We start from the raw sequence: 22020 nt of genomic DNA, 5'->3' as shown, positions 1-22020 counted from the left end.
CTCCACCGGCCGCCTTTCTGCCTCAGCTACTCATTGCACGCACATTTCCCCTACAATTAGCACATGCTCTTTAATTAATTTTCCTCTTTTATTGCTTCGCCCGAATTATCTCAGCCCCGGCGCCGCTGGCGCGCTCACGGCAGATAACGCGGCTATTTATGGCTTTCCTGTCAATGCTGCGGCTCCCCCCAGGACCGCATCCTGTTCTCGGGGCAGGACACAACCCTGGGACTCAGGAATTGCCTGTCCTCGTCCCCATCCCCTGCTCTGTCAGGCAGGTGGCGGCTCTTGCCCAAATTCCTGAGCTGGGCAAACCCTCCCGGCCATAACCAGTGCTGGAACTTTCCAAGGGAAAACTGAGCTGAGTCAGGCAAAGCTGCGGCATCAAATCTGCCCGGAATAAGCTGCTACACGTGGAAATCTTCTAAACACCGAGGGGAGAGGGGTAAAACCCTCTGAGAGCTCCTGAGGATGCTGCTGGTAGAAAGGAGCTGTGGGGAATGTGGTGGGCAAGGGAAGGATGTCCCCAAAATTCACACAACGGGAACTGAGCTGCAGGGGTGTGATTTAGGGCACAGAAACCAGCTGTGGCAGAGGAGATGAATTTCAGCCAGCACCAGAGCCCGTGGGTCACCCCCACACTCCCCAATTCGAGCATCAGGGATGGGGTGACCACCTCTGGCAGCTTCCAGCTGCAGCTTCCAGCAAGAATCTATCTTTCTACCTTTAATATGCTTCCCTCCTTTAAAATAATCATTACCAATAAACAAATATAGCAGCCAGTTGTATATAAGCATCGAATTAAGCAGGTACATGCATTTGTTATATTTGATATAGCCTTGTTAACTGGAAATTCCCAGGTTTGGAATATGTATTGATTTCAGCAAACATATATTACTTTACTGTAAGTACCCACAGCCATTGTAGTTAATATACAACAGTTTAATTTAAAATGCATTAGTTTAATAAAAATGCATAAAACAGAAGGGAATTGCATTAGCTTCAATGAAAAAAAAAAAAAAAAGAATTCAATTTCATAAATATTATCCAGTGTTAAAATGCATTGATTTCCTGGGAAAACGTATTGGTCAGAGGTAATTTACATTGGTTTGGATGGGAACGTCCCGGGGTGTATACATATGTATTAGTTTAGTCAAATGTGTCTGAGCACAGAAAAAAACACCGGCTGGAGCAGAGGATATTCAGAAGGAACTGAGCTGGCTCTGGAGCATCCCAGCCCTCTGAGGGGGCTCTGGACACCCCCAGGGTGGTTCTGAGGGTGCTCAGGCCCGGGGGTACCGGGATTCTGTCGGGATTCCCGGGACACGGAGCCGTTATCAGCCCCTGGCAGGTCTGGCTCAGGCAGAGCACGCGCCCGGCACGGAGCAGGGGTTAATCAAATCCTTTTGACTCCATTTTTTATCGAGCTCAAGAGGGGCTGGCCTATTAATTAGAAAGGCTTTTTCATGTAAAACACAGGCTCTTTTGCAGATAAGGAGGGACGATGCTTGATTTTGCCGTGGCACAGATCCGTGTGTTATTCCTTGACATCCATTCACAGGCTGCAGCCACTTCCCACAGCTCTTTTGTTCACTCCAGGGCTCCAGAGGCAGGTTTGTGCATACAGACATATTTAAAGCACTCAGGTTTTCCTGGGGGCCAGCAAGCCCCCCGATATCCAGAGGAGGAGAAGGATGTGATGTGCCTGGAGGTGCTTCCGTCTGCGGGCTGGAGCAGGATCCTCAGGGGACAGCAGGATCTGGCCCGGGCAGCACAGAGGATTTCAGCAGTGGAGCAGATGCAACGCCTTACAAACCACAGCAGAAACCCTGGCAGCCATCTGCACCCCCTGCCCATTCCAGATTTCTGTGCCACCCTCTGCACCCTGACCCTCCAAAGCCCCCAACCACAACCAGGCCAACACCAGGGAGAGACACAGGTCTGGTTGCTTTCTTGGGTGGGCAAAAATGGTTGTTCCTGACAAAATAACCTTCTGGGAGGCCTGCACAGCTTCAGGGTTTCCTGCTGTGCCGTACCCCAGGACGGGCACGGGCAGAGCCCGGGCGGCTCCATGGCCAGTCCGGTGGAACCACCACACATCGCTTCCCTGATGCTTATGGATTTTTCCTTAATGCCACAAATTAAGGTAATTGGGCTCGGCTGGACGATGAATCCAGCTGAACTTGGCAGGATGAGGGAGCGTCCGTGCCGAGATTGATCCCGCTCATGCCCGGCTGTGCCCGGGGCTGGTTCTGGCCCCAGCTCTGCCCCCGCGGCTCTTTCTCCTGCCCTTTTTGCTCACACAGACCCCAAAACACAACCTGAAATCCCTTCCCTGAGCTGCAGCTCCATCCAGGCGAGATGGTTATTCCCGGATCAGGAGTTTTCCTCCTCCACAGGCACTTTTCCCTACACATTTCCCCCTGAAATCTCCTGGAATTGCCTGCTGAAATCCTCCCCGCAATGCCATCCTCGCTGGCACGGCGGTGGCAGCCGAGTGCCAGGGATTAAACACGATATTTGTGACCTCCGGGAGAACAAGGGCAGCGTCTGGGCAGAGCCCGGAGTTCCAGGGATCCGGTTTCACAATGCCTTTTGTTCCCAGCCCTCCCTGCTCGCCCACCGCCCTCCTGGGCATGCGGAGGGGACAATGCCAGGCAGCGATGCCACCGGGTCACGGCCATGGCACCGCAGAGTTCGGGGGGCTGATGGGCATCCCTGGGGCTGGCAGCGCCATTCCCACCCCAGCGTGAATCCTCCTCCAGCCTCATCCCGGGCAAGGCGAGAGGGAGCGGGGATGAAATGAACGGGCTGGAGACAAAAGGGAACCGCCCGGTCCTGGCAGCCACAAGCAGGGACATGTCAGAGGTTTTGTGGGATTGCTGCCCGTGGGTTCCTTGGCTCTTTCTGCCGAGCCAGAGCCTGGGCAGTGTGAGCGGCATCCCCGCAGGATGTGTCCCCGGGACAGAGCCCGGAATCGGGAGGGTTAAATGTGTGTGTCCCACCGGGACCGGGGCGAGCAAATGCTCGGCGTAAGTGGGTGACAGGTGCCTCAGTGGGGGTGACACAAGAGAGAGGAGCTCTTGGTGCCCGCCCGGCTCTGCTGCAGCTCAGCATCCTGCTCCGGGACGGGGCTGCAGCTCCGGGGATGTCCCCGCTCGGACACGGGCTGGGTGACAAGGGAGCATCCCAAGGGAGGCGACCCACGGGCAGCCGAGCAGCTCCCGGCTGAGCCAACGCTGCGATGGGGCTCCCAAAAACTCCTGGAAGCACCGAGGAGAAACATCCGTGTCCCAAAACTTGGGGGATTCTAGCGGGGTCCCCTGGGGCCAAGCCCTCCCAGCGGAGGGGACAAGCCCGGCGCCATCCCGAGTGACAAAGGCAGGTGGGATTGTCCCCGAGCATCCCCGGTGTGGGAGCTGGGGGCCACCGGAGCTTGGCTAACCTTGAAACCCTGCCGGGCTCACATGTCACGGCAGCCGGTGACAACAACAAGCTGCCATTCCAGATTAGAGAGAGAGAGGGACAGAGAAAGGCAGAGACAACAGGGCTGGGGGCGGCCAAATTACCTATTACAGCCAAAAGTGGGCATGGGGCTATTTTTAACCGCCAGGGGGGTGTATTTATTGTTCCAGCCGGGGGGAGAGAGGGAGAGCCTCTGGGACACCCCTCACAGTGACATCGGCAGCTGAGCACAGCCATGGTGAGTGCTGAGAGACCAAGAGAGAAAATTAATTTGATTTTTCACCAGAACAGTTTAATGGGCAGGGGGAAAAGGAGGCAGCAAGGAGTTGAGGGCCAAGGGTTTTGTCTGCCTTGGAAAGGGAGTGAGAAAACTGGGGAGCATCTGGGTGGATCAGCAGAATCTCACAGGGAGCAGAGAGGTGTCCCCCATGCTAGCAGAGCTTTCAAATGAGGGCAGATGGCTTTAGGTCCAAATGCCATTTTTCTATTTTCCCATTCTTCGTGCAATGAGAGGAAAGGACATTTTGTGCCCCCAAAATCCTCCTCCTGACAGACCCCCATGAGAGGAAACAGCTGCAGGAGCAGGCACTGGAATGAGGGATAATGGGCTGGGTGGGACAGCAAGGGGCTCTCCAGTCCTCTTTAAAACACACATTGACCCATTTCTGACTGATTCAAGCCTCAGTGCAGGAGGAGGCAGATTTTTAATTAAGCCATATTTTAATATCTGCACAGCAGGGTAAAGAAGCACTGACTAACTCCAACCCTTATGTGCAACCTCAGCAGTGCTCCCAAAACCGGGGTTCCAACGGGGATATCTCACCCTAGTGGGAGAAGTGATTTCACTCCTCATCTTTCCTTGGACCTATTTGGCTAAATTCACCAGGAGCTGAAATTTAAGCAGGAATCTTAATGCCCCTCAGCATGGCAGAGCTGCAGGGAGACACCACCGAGCCCCCAAGGAGGAGAGCCCCAGCCCAGAGCTCCCACCAAGGAGTCACAAATAAGACCAGGGCACTTCCATGCTTTTATTTGACCCCGTAAAAAGCCAGTGAGCTAATGGTGCATACCTGGACTCCTGCAGGCACCCAAGAAAGCCAAGAAGAGGATTGAGGGTGCCAATTCCAATGTCTTCTCCATGTTCGAGCAGGCCCAGATCCAGGAATTCAAGGAGGTAGGTGGGTTTGGTGGGAAGGACCAAGGGTCCTGGATGTGGTGTGACCTTCAGCTCTTTCCTTGGTGCTCCCAAGTGACAGCTGGCTCACACCAGGAGGCAGCAGGATCGGTTTTGGGTTGTTTTATTTTAAAAGTGAGAATAACAACTCAGTGACACCGTTAAATCTGGCAAAGCCTCCAAGCTCCCAGGAGGCAGATTCCCTCAGAGGATCAGCACATCTGAGGGAGCTGGAGCTCATCTCCCAGCTCCTGCCTGGCCAGGAGCTCTCACCCCTGCACAGCAGGCATGTGGTCCTGTGCAGATCCCAGTTCCAGGGATAACTGGCCCCAGTTGGAGGAGCTGATGGCTCAGGCTGGCCTCTCTGCCTGGTGTCATACTGGAGTGAGAGGGATTTGGGCAAGGAAAGGGTTTGTAGCTTTGGGGTTTGGGTTGCCATCACCCCAGGACTGTGTGGGATTAGGGTGAGTGAGACCCCCAGAGCCCCTCCTGGGAGGGTTCAAAACGCCCTTATCCCATCCAAGCTGAAGGAAGAAGGAGAAAGGTGCTAAAGCCTTTGCAAAGGCTGCCAATTGTCCCTTTCCCTGTGCTCCCTGCCCTGCTCCTGTGCTTGCAGGCCTTCACCATCATGGATCAGAACCGGGACGGCTTCATCGACAAGGCAGATCTGAGAGACACCTTTGCTGCCCTCGGTGAGCCCAGCCTCAGCATCCTCCCCTCCCCAGCTTTGTTAATTGAGAAACAAGGCAGGGTGGGGCATTTAACCAAGCCCCTGTCGCTCACCTGATCCCCCATTTTGCCAAAATCCTCCTGATCCCAGCCCAAGGCTGCCAGCCTGGGAGATCCCTCATGGGTGACCTGGAGCAGCTCCCAGAGCAGGGCTGGTTCATCCCCTTGGCACTGGGGCCACTCCTGGATTACACAGCCCAACATCCCTGCCTTTCCCAGTTCCTCCCCTTGGCACTGGGGCCACTCCTGGATTGCACAGCCCAGCACTCCCTGCCTTTCAGTGCTTAGGAGCACCTGGCTGTGCCCATCCCACGGCATCCCAGGGCATTAAGGGGATTTAGGGGATTTGTGGGAGGCTGTGACACTGCAGGCTTGGCTCTGCCATCAGAGGTCAGCATGAATCAGCAATGGAGCTCCAAGGACAGCCCAGCCTCGGGAAAAAGGATGTAGGTGTTCAATCCTGTTTACTTTTGGGGCTGGGAGAAAGGGAGAAGCCCAGTGCTGGTGGTCTTGGCCCAAACATTCCAAGGAGGGCTAAAAGAGGCTGGTCCATGGGGCAGTGAGGCAGGGAAGTAGCACAGCTCAGATCCTTCTGTTCTGTGACCCTGGAGAAGCCAGAGCTGGAGATGATTCTCTCACCTCACTGCTGCTCCCTCCATTCCTTGCCAGAGGTGGCTCCCCAGGAATGTGTTATTTCCCTCTAGTGGGGGGAAAATCCCCAGGAAAGGGTTCTGTGGTGTGTATTTTAGCCCCTAACAGGCAGAGCAGGACTCAGATCCATGACTGACCCACAGCTGCTCTCCCCAGGGCGCCTGAACGTGAAGAACGAGGAGATCGATGAGATGATAAAGGAGGCACCGGGCCCCATCAACTTCACCGTGTTCCTCACCATGTTTGGGGAGAAGCTCAAGGGTGAGAGGGCACCTGGGCAGCTGGGGGTGCTCACTGGTGCCCAGTGGCATTTCTATACCCCAAAATTCCTGATTTACAATACCAACCACCCCTAGGTCCAGAGATCCAGATCTTATCCCACGACTCCCCAAACTGTTGTGGGGTGTGAGATGGTCTCTGTGCCTCAGTTTCCCCAGCCATTTACAAACCCAAATGGCTGTGCTGCTGCTGCTGCTGTCCCATGGGAAGAGGGGACAGCTCTTGCAGCACCTCTGAGCCTGCTGACAGCAGCAGTGCCAACAGTGGCCCCCCTGCCTACAGCCAGACTCTGACCCACCACCCCATCAGGCTGCACCCTGAATCATGTACTTAACCCAAGGAATGCAGATCTCCAAGAGGCTGCAGGGCCCCACGGGCTGTGCCTGGAGCTCTATAAATACCCCCAAGATTAGATAAACGCTGGATGCCGGAGCGGTGGCGACAGCGCCTGCTCTGTGCTCACACCACCACCCCACGGCTGCTCCTCCACATGCCACCAACTCCACTCAAGTGTCCAGCATTCCTGCAGGGGCCCCACTTTCCAGCCTGCCCCCCATTTCGCCCCCGAGGCTGGGAGAAGCAGGAGGTTTCTGTTGGTTTCCTCCTTTACTATTTCCAATGGCCGTGGCTTTGTCACCCGCAGGTGCCGACCCAGAGGAGACAATCCTGAATGCATTCAAGGTGTTTGATCCAGAGGGAAAAGGCCTGAAATCTGCCTAGTGAGTGCAGCAGGGGTTCCTGGGGCAGGGAGTGATGGGGGTGTCCCCATGAGGACCTGCCCAGTGCTCACCATGATCTCTTGTTTGCAGCATCAAAGAAATGCTGATGACGCAGGGGGAGAGGTTTTCCCAGGAAGAGGTATGATCTCCTTCCCACCCTCTGCCAGCCTCCCTCCATCCCAACAGACCCCAGCCCTCCTCCCAGCCCTCCCATGCCACCTTTTGTCACTGCTTTTCCCTGGCAGATCGATCAGATGTTCGCTGCCTTCCCTCCGGACATGTCTGGCAACCTGGACTACAAGAACCTGGTCCATGTCATCACTCATGGTGAAGAGAAGGACTAGCCCAGGCCCAGGGCTGGGGCTGGCACTGCAAGATCACCTCTGCCTAGGTCACGCAGGGGTTCCCTTTCCTCTTCCCCTGGAGAGGCATGTGCCTGGGAATTTGGCACAGGAATGGCATTCACATTAAAAAGCCTTTTGGCAAGAGGAAACCCAGCTGCTGGTGTGAGCAGTGCTTGGGCTTGTGTGGTGTGGGAGCCCTCAGACCCTTCCATGCTGGCCTCAGCACCCCAGACCTACTGCACGTCTCTCTCATGTGTGCTCGAGTCCCTTTGCCTCCCACTCCCACCCCCAGCCCCAAACCAGCCTGTTCCACACTGAGCTGTGCCCATCCCACCTGCTCCCAGGGCCAGCACTGAGCTCAGATTTCCTTTAGGCAGCAGAGAGCTGTCAGATTCCGGCAGCTTAGCAGGGAGCACCCCAAGAGGACACTCATCCCTGCACCCCACCTGCCAGGCCCTGCAGGATTGGCACCATGGTCCCCATCTCTGGCTGTGGGGAGTGCTCTGGGTTGTGTGACAGGGATGTCACCCTCTGCTGGAGCAGCTGATCCCACCCTGGCTGCAGGTGCTGCCAGCAGTGAGTGAAGCCATGCCAAGACATCACCTGGTGAGGTTCTGAGGCCTGTGAAAGGTGTTGGGCTCCTTCCAGAGAAGGAAGATGGAATTATGTGCAGCATGCAGAAGCTCAAGAATGAAACATCTTCTTTAATTCCCTGCTGGGGTCTTGGACCCTGATGGGCTCCCTGATGCACCGGGTGATGTGAACTTCCTCTTCTTCTTGCCCGTGCTGGGGGGCCTGCTCACCTCCTCCTGCTGCCTCTGGATGACGAGCTCCCGCAGCTCTTCCCGGCCCAGCGGCTCTTCCGCTGCCCAAGGGAACAGATATCCCATAAAACACACGGTTACAGTTCTCACACCCCTCACACACACTGTTACAGGCCTCACACCCCTCACACACCCTGTTACAGCTCACCCTCATACACCTGCACACACTCACATGTTACAGCCTCAACCCTCATACACTGTTACAGGCCTCACACCCCTCATACACACTGTTACAGGCCTCACACCCCTCATACACACTTTTACAGGCCTCACACCCCTCATCCACATTGTTACAGGCCTCACACCCCTCATACACACTTTCACAGGCCTCACACCCCCAGTGGGGCAGGACAGGCTGGAGGGGATGCATTGGGAAGGACATGGGGCAGCAGGGTTGGGCCAGGCAGCCATGGGGGATTGGGAAGGGCTTCTGCCCAGCCATGGCCTCTCTCTCTCCCCCATCCCTGCTCACCGGTTCTGGGGTCAGCGCTCTCCTCCAGGTCTGGGGGTGGTGGGCAGAGCTTGGTCCTGTCCATGGCCCAGAGGTGGTTGGAGGCTTCCCGGAGGGGGCTGACGAAGCCCTGGGCACGCTGGGAGCGGTCCAGGGAGGTGTAGCGCAGCAGGGACTCCCTCATCAGGAACTCCTTGACCTTGTTCTCCACGGGGCCTGGGGAGGAAGGAGCCATATTGTCCCACAGTGTCCCTGCAGCAGGACCCTGCCCAAAGCAGCCCTGGACATCTGCAGAGCAGGGGATCCACTGACTTCCCTCAGGGCAGCCCAACTCCCTGGCTGGGTCATGGAATCATAAAATCACAGAGTTGTTAATGTTGGAACAGACCTCCAAAACCATCAAGTCCAACTTTTTACTGAATATCCCCTGCCTGTTAAAGCATACCACAAAGTGCCACATACTCTTTATTTTTGGAGCACTTCAGGGGTGGTGACTCTACCACTTCCCTGGGAAGCCTGTTCCAACCCTTGACCACTACTGTGAAGAAATTTTTCCTAATATCCAACCTGAACCTCCCCTAGTCCAATTCCCCTTGCCCTCTTGCTGGCTGCCTGGGAGGAAAGGCTGACCCCCATTGCACTTCAGCACCCAGACCCACAGTGAGGCTTTGGGGATCCACTGGGATGTTAAAAATCCAAATTACCTCCTAAATTTGGCATTGCAAATTCACTTTAGGGCACACGTGACTGATGGGACAGGGGAAAACAAAAGCTCAATTTAAACACAGTGTAAGCAGGTGGTGGACAGGACTTCCCAGGGTGGAGGCACAGGAAGATGGGCAGCCCTGACCTACCAAAAACTGGCACCAAGCTGTCCCCAAGAGGCTTCACTATCTTTGTAGTGTCACAGTCCATTTCCGTCAAGAGGGTCTCAATGCGAGATTGGATCTGTCCCAGGAGTTGGCTGCTCTCCCTGTATTTGTTCTCGTACTTGTTGGCTTCCTTGGTGGTCTCTGCTATTTTTGCCTACCAGCAAAGGTTTTTGTGTCACAAAGGTGTCACACCAGCCCCTCACTGACCCCACCACCCCAGCGCTGTTCAGTTCCAGTCTGGAGACAGAATCACAGGATGCCAGGATGGGCCAGGTCGGAAGGGACCACAATGGGTGGTCTGGTCCAACCTCTCCTTGAGCAGGGTCATCCCAGAGCACAGGGCACAGCATTGTGTCAAGAGGGTTCTTGAAGGGTTCCAGAGGGTTTCCCCAGCCGCCCATGCTGGCCCAGGGCTGGCAGGAGCCCCACAGCCACCCTCTCACCCTGCAAAACCTTCCCACACCTCTCCAGCCCCTGGCCAGAGCAGCATTTACAGGACCAGACTCCCTGGGACAAGTGCTGGCACAGACAGGGATGCGCTGCTCTTCCAGAGGGAATCCACGGCCACCATACCTTCAGCTCCTGCAGGACCTGAGTCTGGTTTGTCTCTGCCTGTTCCCTCTCCGTTGTCATGGCCTCCATATCATCCTGTGGGAGGGGAACAGCAGCACATGGGGTGGAACTCTACCTGACCCAGCAGATGGAGGCTGGGGACAGCCCAGGGAGCAGGGAAATGCAGAACTCCCGGGAAATCCTGCCAGCTCCCCGGGACCCTGCAGTGTTTGTGCTGGGTACACGGTGGCAGCATTGAGACACGTTCAGCTCCGAGAACACAGCGGAATTTCGGCTTTGGCTGCTCCTTTGCATCCCCCTCATCCTCCCCGTGTGGCTGGATGCGGGCAGTGGTGAAGGACACTCGGGAGAGGACAAACCCACCCTGGCCCAAAATCACCGCCTGGAAAGGGGAGGCACGGAGAGGCAGGAACAGACCTGGACGGCCTCGATCCTCTGCCTGAGACTCTCATTCCTGACGTTCAGCCTAATGGCAAAGTTAAAGAGGATGAAGAATCTCCTGTCCTTCTCAAGGAAGTCCTCCAAGAAATCATCGATGTTTCCATCCGACAGCTCCAGCAGACGCTTGTAGGCCACCTCATAGCTCTCCTTTTGGCTCGCTTTGGCCCTCTCAGCTGCCTCAAAGGCTGAGAAAGAGACAGAGAGCCATGGTTGCCCTTTGCAGAGCCCTCCCTGCAGTGCTGTGGGGTTTGGTGCAGGGCTGGGGCAGGAGGGAGCAGTGTGGAGGGGCAGAGGGTCCCTCTCCCGCCAGGAAACTGAGCAGGGATGTCATGGGAATGGAGCAAACACCATGGATTCCCTCCCAGGAGGACAGAATTGTTAGATTAGATTAGATTTTAGGAAGAAATTCTTCCCTGTGAGGGTGATGAGGCTCTGGCACAAGTGGCCCAGAGCAGCTGTGGCTGCTCCATCGCTGGAAGCATCCAAGGCCAGGCTGGACAGGGTTTGGAGCACCCTGGGATAGTGAAAGCTGTCCCTGCCCATGGAGGGGGTGGAACTGGTTGAGTTTTAATACTCCTTTCCAACCCAACCTGTTCTGTGGTGAAAGGAGCCATGGTTGCACACAGGAGCAGCTCCCTGTCCCGAGGGCACCCCAAGATGCTCAGTCTCACTCAATTATCACTGCTCAGCCTTTTTGTTTGTAGGGTGAAGGTTGGGTGGGGGAGGCTGTGGGCAGGGCAGCCATCCTGCCTTTGGGGTGCAATTCCATAAACCACCATGAGCAGCCCAACCCCATCAACTCCACAGACTTCAGGTTTGTGCTCCCTGTGCCACAAATCCTCCTCTGTTACCTTCTCTCGCTTTGGCCTGTTCCTTCAATACAGAGAGATCTGCACATTTGCTGAGGAAGAAGTTCTTCAGCCTGCTCTCCTGGTGGAGGGCACACTTCCTCTCCAGCAGCCTGATGTTGTACTGGATGGTTTCCCTGTAGCGCACGTCCCGGATGTCCGAGATCCGCCCCAGATCCTCCATCCTGCACGGAGAGCAGCTCTCATACCTCGTGTGTGCACAAGGCTCTGTGTTCCTGGCCACTCCAAGGAGGGCCAGACCTGCCAAAGCCCCTGTGGTGCTGTGCCCGTTCCCAGATCTCATCTGGATGTGGTGGAGTCAGTCCAGAGGGAATTCACAGCCACTAACACAGATTTTGGTGGGGTTTTGTACTAAGGCATAGTACCCAGCTCAGGTGGAACTCAGAAAAAATAGACTTCTCCATGGGACAGTCCATCCCATCCAAAGAAACATCTGGGACAGATGGAATGAAACACCCTGGAGGCACCAGTCTCCCCACAGTGACCAGGCACCCAACCCTCAGCACCCAGACCTAGATGGGAGTGGTCAATCCTCCCTCTGAAGCCTCAGTTGGTCTCTGTGTTTGAACACTCAGTGCTGGCACCACCCAGCAGCCCCAAGTTCTGCCCAGAGGGCTGACAAGGCCCCGTACCACTGGTCGTAGTCCTCTGTGGCTTGCTCTATAGCAGCGTTCAGCAGCTTGTTCTGCTGGACCAGGCTTCTCTCCAGCTTCCAGTAGAGGTTGTCAAAACTGGCTTTCTGGATCTGCAGGCTGGCAGTCTCCTCTCTGAGCTTGTTGTTCCTGGCCACGACGGCGTTGTAACACACAGTGACCTGGGGAGAGCAAAGCAAAAGCTCTGGAGCTGGTGAGGGACTGGGGGGGTTCAGGTTGCTGCTTAAAGACCTTGACCAGAGCAGGGTCAAACACTGTGATGGGGTCTTATGTTGAGGGAAGAGACGAGGATTTGACTCTGTTTCAGAAGGCTTGATTTATTATTTTATAATATATATTACATTAAAACTGTACTGAAAGAATAGAGGAAAAGGTTTCATCAGAAGGCTAGCTAAGAATAGAAAAGAATGAATAACAAAGGTTTGTGGCTCAGACAGAGAGCAGAGCTAGCTGGACTGTGATTGGCCATTAATTAGAAACAACCACATGAGACCAATCACAGATGCACCTGTTGCATTCCACAGCAGCAGATAATCATTGTTTACAGTTTGTTCCTGAGGCCTCTCAGCTTCTCAGGAGGAAAAAATCCTAAGGAAAGGATTTTTCATGAAAGTTGTATGTGACAAAACACAGCCCAAGAGATTTGAAGCTGGCCCTGCACTGTCCTCCTCCCCAGGAGAGGAAAGGCAACAGAAGACCAGGTTGGTCACAACAGAGAGCTGGAGCTGGCTTTGTCCAGGGCAAGGTGGCTCCAGGCAGCCCAGTTTGATCACAAAGCAGGTGCAGACCCTCAGGCCTCTTGGCACAGCACAAGTGCTGCATTTGGGTCACCAAGCCTGAAGGAGCCTTTGAGATATTTTGAAATATTCTGGGAATGATCAGGCCAGGGGAACAAGGCAGGTGCTTCATGCAGCTTGTGGCAACCAAACACGTTTGCACCATGTGCTTTGTCCTGACCAGAAAGGTGCCAGGCCCCTGTGTGACCCCACAAATGTTCTCCAAAAGTCTCCAAAATGTTTCCTTACATGACGCAGACGCATCTCCAGTAACTCAATCGTCTTATGCAGCTGTTTGCGGGTCTTTGCTCCCAACTCCTTCCAGTTTGATTCTCTTTGACTCGCTATCTTTTTTTCCAGCTCTAGAACCTGCACACACACACACAGGAAAAAAAACCAAAAAACCAGGAAGTATAATCTCCACCCCTACATTCTGGACTTTTGTCAGGACACAGAGCCAAAGAAAATCCCCTCTGTTGATCTGAACTACAGCAACCCTGTCATTAATGAGCTCTCAGTTATAGGAGCAGCTTTAATCCCAGAGGATCCCACCCTGCACATGCAGAAACATGAACTGTAACTGGGAATGGGGTTTTTTTGTGCCATGAAGGAAGTGCAGCTGGTTTTGGAGGGACTCCAGCAGGTGCTGAACATGGCACAGCAGCGCTTTGCAAGGTGGAAGAGGCAATGAGGATGGGGCTGTGGTAGAGATTTTGTGCTGGCCAGGCAGGGATCTGTGCAGTCCTCCCTGGGAAGAGTGGAGGAAAACTTCTGCCAGAAGTGGGGAGATTCCAGAGGAAATAAATCCATGGAAGAGTGAAGCAGTTGGAGAATGGTGAAGCAGGGGGCAGGTGGGGGAGGGATGACTCAGGCAAGTCAGAGTTATCATCATCCCTGACAGAAAGCTAACCCTGCTGGGAAAGCTCTGCAGCACCTCCAGCAATGGCAAACTATCCCAGCATGTTCCCTGGAGTCCAGCCTGGGCAGCTGGCTCTGAGAGCAATGCTGAAGGGAACTGTCTCTTCCATAGCCCACGTTTCCCTTGGCTTCCCACTCCCCTCCTGCCCAAATCCAACCAGATCCTCAGGAGAAGGGATGGGGCATCCCTCAGATGCTGCTGTTCCTGTATTTGGCACACCTCAGTCAGCACTGTTCCAGTTTTACCTCTTTTTCAGGAGAATAAAAAGAAGTGAAGGGAGAGGGAGAGGGATTTTTGTGGCCCTGGGCTGGTGTGTGCCACCACCCAGGGGTGCAGGGACCAGTGGGACAAGGCTGAGAGTCCAACCTCACTTTTCCAGTCAGTGCTGCTGACTTGAACAGGAGCCTGGCTCTATTTGTCACTGTCATGTGTCACTTGCCAGGAGGAATATTCCAAGGGCTGAATTAAATGTGATTTACACTGAGGAGTTTCAGCCACAGGTCTCACTCTGTGACTCCGGCAGGGAACAGTCCAGGTGCTCTCACCTGCTTGGCCAGGTCAGCTAACTGGGCTTTTCTCTCTTTGATCAGGGCATCATTCTGCATGCTGGTCTGCAAGAGGTTTTGGACCTTCATGCGATTCCTGTTTACAAACACCATGCTGCTCGGTGAATAGAGCTGCTTCAGCGTTGCTGTCACATGTCCGTGCTCTTGCCTCAGATCAGCTATTTCTTTTCTGCAAAAACGGAACAACAAATGACATTTAGCACATCCCATCTGCCAGGGCAGCTCCTCCCCATCTCTGCTCTGTGGTCCCCAGATCTCTTTATCAAAAAGGGACAGCAATCCCTTGATTGCTGTCAAAAAAGAGGGAGCAATGTTTTATATGGGCAGATGAATAGGACAAGAGGGAGTGGATTTAAGCTAAAAGAAGAGAGATTGAGATCAGATGTTGGGAAGAAATTCCTTGCTCAGAGAGTGGTGAGGCCCTGGCACAGGGTGCTCATAGAAGCTGTGGCTGCCCAATCCCTGGAAGTGTCCAAGGCCAGGCTGGACAGGGCTTGGAGCAGCCTGGGATAGTGGAGGGTGTCCCTGCCTGTGGGAGTCTATAAATCAGTGATTTTGGCATGGAGGAACTCCCCAAGCTCCAGGCAGTCGAGCAGAGCTGTACTCACTCCTGAGCCTGCATCTGCCGCCAGATTTCAGCGTCGAAGAATTTCCTCTTGTAGGCTTCATGATGGAAATGAGTCTGCAGGTGCCTGATCTCCACTTTAGCCCTGTATTCCTTCTCCTTTTCGGTGATATCCAGGTCTGCTGAGGCTTCTCTCCTCTGCCACAGACAAGGGAGGGTTTGGTCAGTGGAGCAAACTCAGCCGGCAGCCGAGCTCCAGCTCTTCCCTGGCACCTGAGATCTCCATCACCACCCAAAACACACAGAGCTGGCTGAGCTGCAGCCAGCACCACAATTCCAGGACAGGGAGAGACCTCCAGCAGTGCAGAGGACAGGTGATGGCAGGTTGTCACCTCTTTTATCACCCAACACAACAGCGAGGACCACGTGGGTGAGAACCAGAGCCACTGGTGCTGGGGACATGGATGAGCCCAGGAGTGGAGCAGGAATGGAGCAGGAGTGCTCCTGTCCTTGACCATCAGAAGGTGAATTCTAGCTGAGAAACTGCCCAGCAGGCAGGCACTGAAGGCAGTCAGACCCACCACTGCCTGTGTCCTCAGCTGACTCCAATTCCCCAACTCTGCCTCTCCCAACACCCAAATCTCACCGAAATCTCATCATTCCTGGCACAGGAGAAGTAGCCCCAGTGCTCCCCAGCACCTTGCTGGCAGGAGCAAACCTGCTGGATGTTTACTTCCATGGGTAAGATCCCCACAGCAGATCCTCCACACTCCCTGTGAAGTCCAGCTTTAATTTGTCCTTCTATTTTACCTTCATTTTTCCGGTCTAACTCTGCTGGTTGCTCCGTAGACGCCTCAGGAAGGGAACAAGTGAAACTCTGCAGGCACAGGAGTGCTTTCCAAGGGAAGAAATGAAACAGGAGTAATGGGGTGGCTGCGTCCTCCTGCCCATCCCTCAGCACCCGCTCGCGTGTTTGGCACATGAGGAAACCATCACAGATGGCTGCAAGAGGAGTAAAAGGAGAGCATTTCTGGTGATGTCATCGTGAAATTATCGAGTTTTATAAGTAGGGGAAGAACAGATGGTTTGAGCTATTCCATCCCATTCAGTACCTGGGTTTCCATAGAAATTCCAGCGAGGCCAGTTCCCCCCCCACCCTGTGCCTGTAGAACACCTGGATTGAGCCCCTCTGCCCCACTGATGCCAGGAGGGCACTGGATGGACCCTGCAGCCCTTACCCCCAGAGCTGGTCCCCAGCAACCACACTGACTGCAGTCCCTTGGGTGTCCCTGCGTCCCCTGACACTGCTCAGCCCCACACAGGGCACCTTCCTCTCCAGCCAGGAGACAGAACCACAGTGGCACTCAGGTCTTCCCAAAGATCCACCCCTATTTCCAGCAAGAAGCTCAGCAGAGGGAAGAACCTAGAAGAGAACTGGTCCCAGTCCTGTCCTGTACTGGCCCACGTTCCACGGTTGCCACGGCAGCATCACCACAGTGGGGTGAGGGTGGTGCCCCATGAAGGACCCAGCAAGGAGCTGCTGGGACCCCAAATTACACGGACCAAAGGGGTTTCTGTGCCCCAAAACCAGCCCTGAAGCTCCAACATATCCCTGGCTGTGTGTCCACAGCAAGGAGAAACCTTCATTTGGAACTGGGCCATAACCTGGCATTCAAAGCCTTTTGCTCCAACAGGAGCAGCCAGGGGTTCACCATCCCCAGCAGTGCTCCAGGATTAGGGCTGCTGCTCACTCCACACCCAGATTTTTGGCCCTCCAGCCTGGTTTTTATCTGTTTTATTCACAATTAGACCATCACCACCTCACTGCCACCACTGCTGGCACCCAGAGCAGCAACGGTTGGCACTGCCAAACTGGGGAAGGGCCCTGGGGACAGGGACATGTTGGGTGGCTGATTAGGGGACAGATTGAGGCTTCATGCCCACTTTTCTCCTCCCCATGCAGGGAAGCACAAGGGAGCTGTGGACTGAGTCATAAGAGCCACGATAATCCTTTCCCTGTGAGCTGGAGCGCGTGGCCAGCTCCTTCCCAGGGGCTGCACAAACGCTGGGATCCCTGGAGGGCAGCAGCACAGGGGCTGTGTTTTGTAGCCCTGGAGATGCTTACTCAGCTGTGGGCTGAAGGGGAGAGGAGCAGAGCTCACTCTGAAGGTGAGCAGAGGGCAGCCTGTCCCAGTTTGCAGGGCTGCAGCGAGTTCAAAGCCGTGAGCAAAATCCCCGAGCAGAGCACCGGCACCTCCCCGTTATCCCGGAGACTTTGATGAGCTAACAGCCCAGGAACCAAGTCCCAGCCTAATTCCCAGCCAGACAGGCTCTGAGGAGGCATTTAATTGGAAATCACATTCATGGCAGCAAGCAGAATGTGGTGTTTGATAAGAAAAATCACAGCTGAGGGCAGAGCCCTGCTGGGGAGGCACCGGAGCCTGAGGATCCCACCAGGGCTGGGGGAAGCTCCCAGAGCTTTTCCTGCTGTTCCTGCATGAGCAACAGCTCTGTGGGATAATAACAGAACCTCTCCAGGGTGAGCTTGTCACTCAGTCCCTGTGGCTCTGGCTGTGTTATGGGGCACATCCCTTCATTTCACCCTCAGCAGAAACAGGGCCAAACCCCCAGTTCACAATAAAAGGGGAGGTGCAGGGGTGAACATTATTTTTACAGAAACAATGCCGCTCAAAATCTTGTTTTTCCTTGGCTTGGACTAGTCCAGCCTCAAAATACAGCCCATATTGTTTGTCCTTTTTGTGCTCTTCTCCATGGACCAATTCTCAATTGTTTAGCAATGAGCAAGTCAGTAAATTAAACTATTCAGGAGGGCTCTGATTTGGTAGAGTCTGTGTCTGTCTCCCTCACTGCAGAAACACTGATTTGACTAAAGAGGGCTTTTTTTCACCCAAACAATGCCTGACTGTCACACTTGCTCTCAGTGAGGGTGACTTCATTGTCTGGATGGACCTTTCAGCAGAAGAATATTTGGAGCAGGATGAGATTGTCCATAACATTTGAATCCTAAAAGTCTCCAGCTTCTGGGAGAAACAGAAGAAAAGTGACTTTTTATGCAATTTTCAACTTAACCAATCTTGCCTGATTTAACAAGTACATTTAGCACTGATTGACATGCAGAATTATTCCTTCAGCAGCAGATCTGGGGGCTAATTAAAACTCATTGTACTATATTAAGGGATGAATTCTGATCTGTGCAAGCAGCGTAAACTTTCCCTGATTCCAGCAATGATTTTCCTGTTTCTCTGGGTCCAGCTCACAGGGGCTGCAGGGGATGGTCAGAGTTGGGCTGGCTCTGAGCTGAGCTCCCACCCGGGACCATCCCATCGACGTCAAACCAAAAATCTCTGGGGTGAGCTACAGAATTGGGCCCATATTTTCATGCAAATGCAATACATTCATGTTACTTAATGCCTATTTATAATAAATCCAGAACTTAATTCTACTTAACCCGTCTTTAGTGTTTGACACATGAAATCGGTGAGTCACAGGGCTATATATGGAACTGTCAAAATTTTCTTTTTTCCCCTCCTCTAAAAGCCTGGATTAAATCATAATCAAACTCCCATCAGCTCCAACAGCAGTGCTGGGATAAGCAGGAAGATGCTGACAACTGCTAAGGCAGCTGCTGGTGGGGAAAGATCTTCTCAGGCAACAAAATGATGGCTGAAAACTCAGAGGAAAGGTTCTGAATTCAGACACGTGCTACATCCATTTGCTGAAATTGTAAAACCAGAATGGCTTTGGTTGGAAGGAATCTTAAAACTCATCCAGTTCCACCTCCTGCCTTGGGCAGGGACATTTTCCATTATCCCAGGCTGCTCCAAGCCCCATCCAACCCAGCCTTGGACACTTCCAGGGATCCAGGGGCAGTCACAGCTTCTCTGGGCACCCTGTGGCAATGCTTCAACACCCTCTGAGTAAAGAATTTCTTCTTAGCCTCCAATCTAATCTCTTCTCTTTTAGTTTAATATCATTCCCCCTTGTCCTATCAGCATCTTGCCCATGTAAATGTTGTCCTGTGGTCCTGCAGGTATCTCTTGGCCTCCTGGTGTCACCTTACCAAGACCTGGCTTGTGAATGGTGTCCCATGAGCACATTCTCTAGCCAGGTTTTTGTTTCTTTCCTCTGATGAATGTTATCTTCACATGTGCATGAATCAGATTTCAGCAGGCAAGACCAGTTTTGGCCCAAAACCATCACAAACACATGGAGAGTTGTAGACCTGCAGCATTTTGCAACTGGCTTGAGTTTTGCTCTGTGTTTCTTAGAGAAAAGGTTTAATTTCAGATATACACCAGGTACTCCTCAGGTGCTGAGCTGTTCTCTCCCTGCACAATATCAGCTCTTCCATTCTGTCCTTCCTGGGTGGGGTAGAGACATCTCTGTGCAGGGAAATGACTGAAAGGTTTTCAGGGTAATTGGTAGAGGCAGGGGGAGAGGAGGCTGTTGGCTGCCTCCTCGATTACAGCTGTAATTTCTCCACACTCCAAGAGGAAATTGTCATCGTAATTTCCTGCAGATGGTTTTCTCCTGAATTGCTGACACCGAGTGAAATGTGATTTCCAGCAGTGAACTGTCTCCTCCGTGCCTTTGCTGGGTATTATTTCAAGCCTTGCTTTAGGAGCAAGCTCCCCAAGCTTTGGCTTTAGGAAAGTGAAACTCTCCCACAGCAGGCTGCACCACTCCAGCAGAGCCAAATAACGTGGGTTTCATCTGTCTGTGCTGACTCCCAGGCACCTTTGGCTGCAGCAGGTACACTGAATTACTGCTCAAAAGCTGCTTCCACAGGGGTGGAATGCAGGAGGGAAATAGTGGAGGATGTGCTGAAAGCACAAAAAGAAGAAACCTGCAAAAATTTCACTGGCCTGAGGTCAAACCTGGCACGTAACAAGCACACAGACTGCAGGATGATTTTAGCTGAAGCACAGAGCAGGGGACTCAAGGACAGAGCCATCTCAGTGCCACTGACAGGGCTCCCTGTGCCACCGTGGGTGCTGAGCCCTGGCACAGGCTGCCCACAGAAGCTGTGGCTGCCCCATCCCTGCAAGTGTCCCAGGCTGGACAGAGCTTGGAGCCACCTGGGACAGTGGCAGGTGTCCCTGCCCATGGCAGGGGGTGGAACAGGAGGAGATTTAAGGTCCCTTCCAACCCAAATAATTCTGGGATTCTGCGACTTTTTTTTTTTTTTTTTTCTGAATTAGGCAAAACTGCACAAATTTACTCTCAGTGGTGCTGCTGATCCCTCACACCCAAGCAGGAGGCAGGGGTTTGCTCCAGGCTGGAATTTGCAGTGCACCAGCTCTCAAAGCCTGGCAGAGCTCTTGGCCAGGGCTGAGCTGAGCTAATAAATCCCCACTGTGACCTCCCACACCCCATTCTTCCCCAGGGAAGTCTGTGGGCAAATCCAGACTTTGTGCTGGAAACCCTCCACGCCAAACTGGGCTGGGGAGCACTGGGAGGGTGGTCTGTGGCTGAGGAAGCAGCACAGAGAGAGCTGGGAAGGAAATTCCCTTTTCCATGGACTCCAGCAGCTCCCTGTCAGCTCTGGGCAGAGCTGGGCAGCACAGGAGAGTACAGCAGGTACAGCCTGGGTTAGAAGAGCTATTTCCAATTAATCATTCCTGATTACAGTCCTGTGCAAGGCTCCTGGTCAGGACTAAGAATACCTTATTAGCTGAACACACTCTGCAAGTGGCTTAAGGCAACTGAGGATTTGCCTGTATAAGATCACTCAGGGAAACTGTTCTGAATTAACATTTAAAGGCAATTAATTAAATTGCTGTATGGGTGTTCTGCACCATCTGCATGCCATTCTTCTTTTCCAAATCAAATGAAGGCCACTTGATCTCTGGGTTAATCACAGGAGGGAAAGAATCCTGGGGAGCCCCACGAAAAGAAGCACAACTGAAATAAATCTTGGATGAATTGCAACTTGGATGTTGATATGGACAGTTCCAGAGCTTCTTGTCTCCTCTGTTTTGGCTTTATGGGAGAAGTCTGGGCACTCTTGCTCCCTTCCAACAGCAATCACAGCGCTGGGGAGCAGCTGAGTGCCCTGATGCTCTGCTGCAGCTCGGTGACGTGGATGCCTGATTAAGCAGGTGACGACACCAGGCAGGAGAAGCTCGGCCAAGCACGGGCAGAGCACCCAGAGTGGATCCCAGTGGCCCTGCCCAGGATTAGCTGGAGCAGAAAGCCAGGCCCAGCCAGCAGGGCCATGGCATGAGGCAGAGCACAAAGCTCCCTGGAGAGGAGTCAGCCCAGCAAAAGCACTCGCAGGCTTTTTGTCTGATTTAGGACATGTCTCCTTGTAATTAGCCCGGCTTGGCCCCGCTGTTTTCTGCAGCAGGGTTTCAGACCTGCTCAGGCCAGGAATAGCCGCTTTCCCAGGCTGCTGCCGGCACCACAGCCCTGCTCTGGAGCAGGAACAGATTGTTCTGAACAGTCTGGTCCATTTGCCATCCCTCCAAGCTGGCTGGGTTTGCTGTTTATTGCCTCTCACTCAGCAACTGATCTTTTGCAAGATCCAGATATCAGTGCCTCCCCACCCGTCTGCTCACGGCCCTTGAGGTTAGTTCAAGGCTTTACAAGAGACATCAGCTGATTTTTGTAATAGTTGTTACTCAAGAGTTCATTTAAATTAAAGCTTCAGCGAGGAAAATCCCAAGGGCTTGGGCTGCATGCTTCTCTTCGTGTAAATTTGAAGCAGCTTCCAAGGAAATGCAGAGGTGACATGAAGCAAAGCTGGGTTATAATGAATCCTCCTGGGTGTTTCCCCACATTTTTGGGACTGGTTCAAAAGGGAGCTGCACAGCTCAGAAATGGCTTGGGAAAGGGAGCCTGTTTCTAACCCTGCTGCGGAAGGAGATTTGGATGTGCAAAAGGGAAGTCATTCCCAGCAGCCAGGAGCATCCTGTCCCACCAGCCACCAGGAGCAGGGGATTCAGGGATGCAGCCATCGCCTGCTCAGAGGGAGGAGAGGAGCAGGAGGCGGCAGAGCTGCGCCAGTTGCTTGGCAACTCCCTTGCAAATCTCCATCCTGTCAGAAAACATTTTTTTTCCAGCGATTTGGATGGGTTTTCACAGGCACAGGATCAGGTTTGGATGATCAGGTGGTTTTAAGAAACCT

General features: G+C 53.5%; 2 protein-coding genes across 2 annotated transcripts; one reads left to right on the top strand and one right to left on the bottom strand.

The window, feature by feature from the left end:
• The first annotated feature begins 3651 nt into the window (after positions 1–3651).
• Positions 3652–7513, top strand: MYL2 (myosin light chain 2). Its single transcript, XM_064726826.1, has 7 exons — positions 3652–3703; positions 4550–4639; positions 5256–5331; positions 6176–6280; positions 6942–7017; positions 7108–7156; positions 7263–7513. Exons 1-7 carry the CDS (start codon positions 3701–3703, stop codon positions 7359–7361), a joined length of 498 nt encoding a protein of 165 aa, XP_064582896.1. The 5' UTR covers positions 3652–3700; the 3' UTR covers positions 7362–7513.
• Positions 7514–8065: 552 nt separating this feature from the next.
• On the bottom strand, positions 8066–15609 carry CCDC63 (coiled-coil domain containing 63). Its single transcript, XM_064727220.1, has 11 exons — positions 15517–15609; positions 14914–15068; positions 14285–14474; positions 13070–13189; positions 12024–12205; positions 11374–11555; positions 10499–10707; positions 10082–10156; positions 9491–9662; positions 8658–8852; positions 8066–8226 (listed from the first exon to the last, which is right to left on the bottom strand). Exons 1-11 carry the CDS (start codon positions 15607–15609, stop codon positions 8066–8068), a joined length of 1734 nt encoding a protein of 577 aa, XP_064583290.1.
• Positions 15610–22020: the final 6411 nt, after the last annotated feature.

Source organism: Zonotrichia leucophrys, chromosome 15, assembly GCF_028769735.1.
Source record: "Zonotrichia leucophrys gambelii isolate GWCS_2022_RI chromosome 15, RI_Zleu_2.0, whole genome shotgun sequence".
Classification (NCBI taxonomy): domain Eukaryota; kingdom Metazoa; phylum Chordata; class Aves; order Passeriformes; family Passerellidae; genus Zonotrichia; species Zonotrichia leucophrys.
This window is presented reverse-complemented; position numbering and strand designations above follow the sequence as displayed.

Bases quoted from the DNA above. Each gene is read 5' to 3' on its own strand.
- MYL2 (XM_064726826.1), top strand. The intron at 5,332-6,175 runs GTGAGCCCAGCC...TGCTCTCCCCAG, and splicing joins AGACACCTTTGCTGCCCTCG to GGCGCCTGAACGTGAAGAAC. The intron at 7,157-7,262 runs GTATGATCTCCT...TTTCCCTGGCAG, and splicing joins AGAGGTTTTCCCAGGAAGAG to ATCGATCAGATGTTCGCTGC.
- CCDC63 (XM_064727220.1), bottom strand. From the start codon at position 15,609: ATGGAAGTAAACATCCAGCAGGTTTGCTCCTGCCAGCAAGGTGCTGGG. The intron at 15,069-15,516 runs GTGAGATTTGGG...TGTCTGTGGCAG, and splicing joins CCAGGAATGATGAGATTTCG to AGGAGAGAAGCCTCAGCAGA. The intron at 12,206-13,069 runs GTAAGGAAACAT...TGCTCTCCCCAG, and splicing joins TGGAGATGCGTCTGCGTCAT to GTCACTGTGTGTTACAACGC.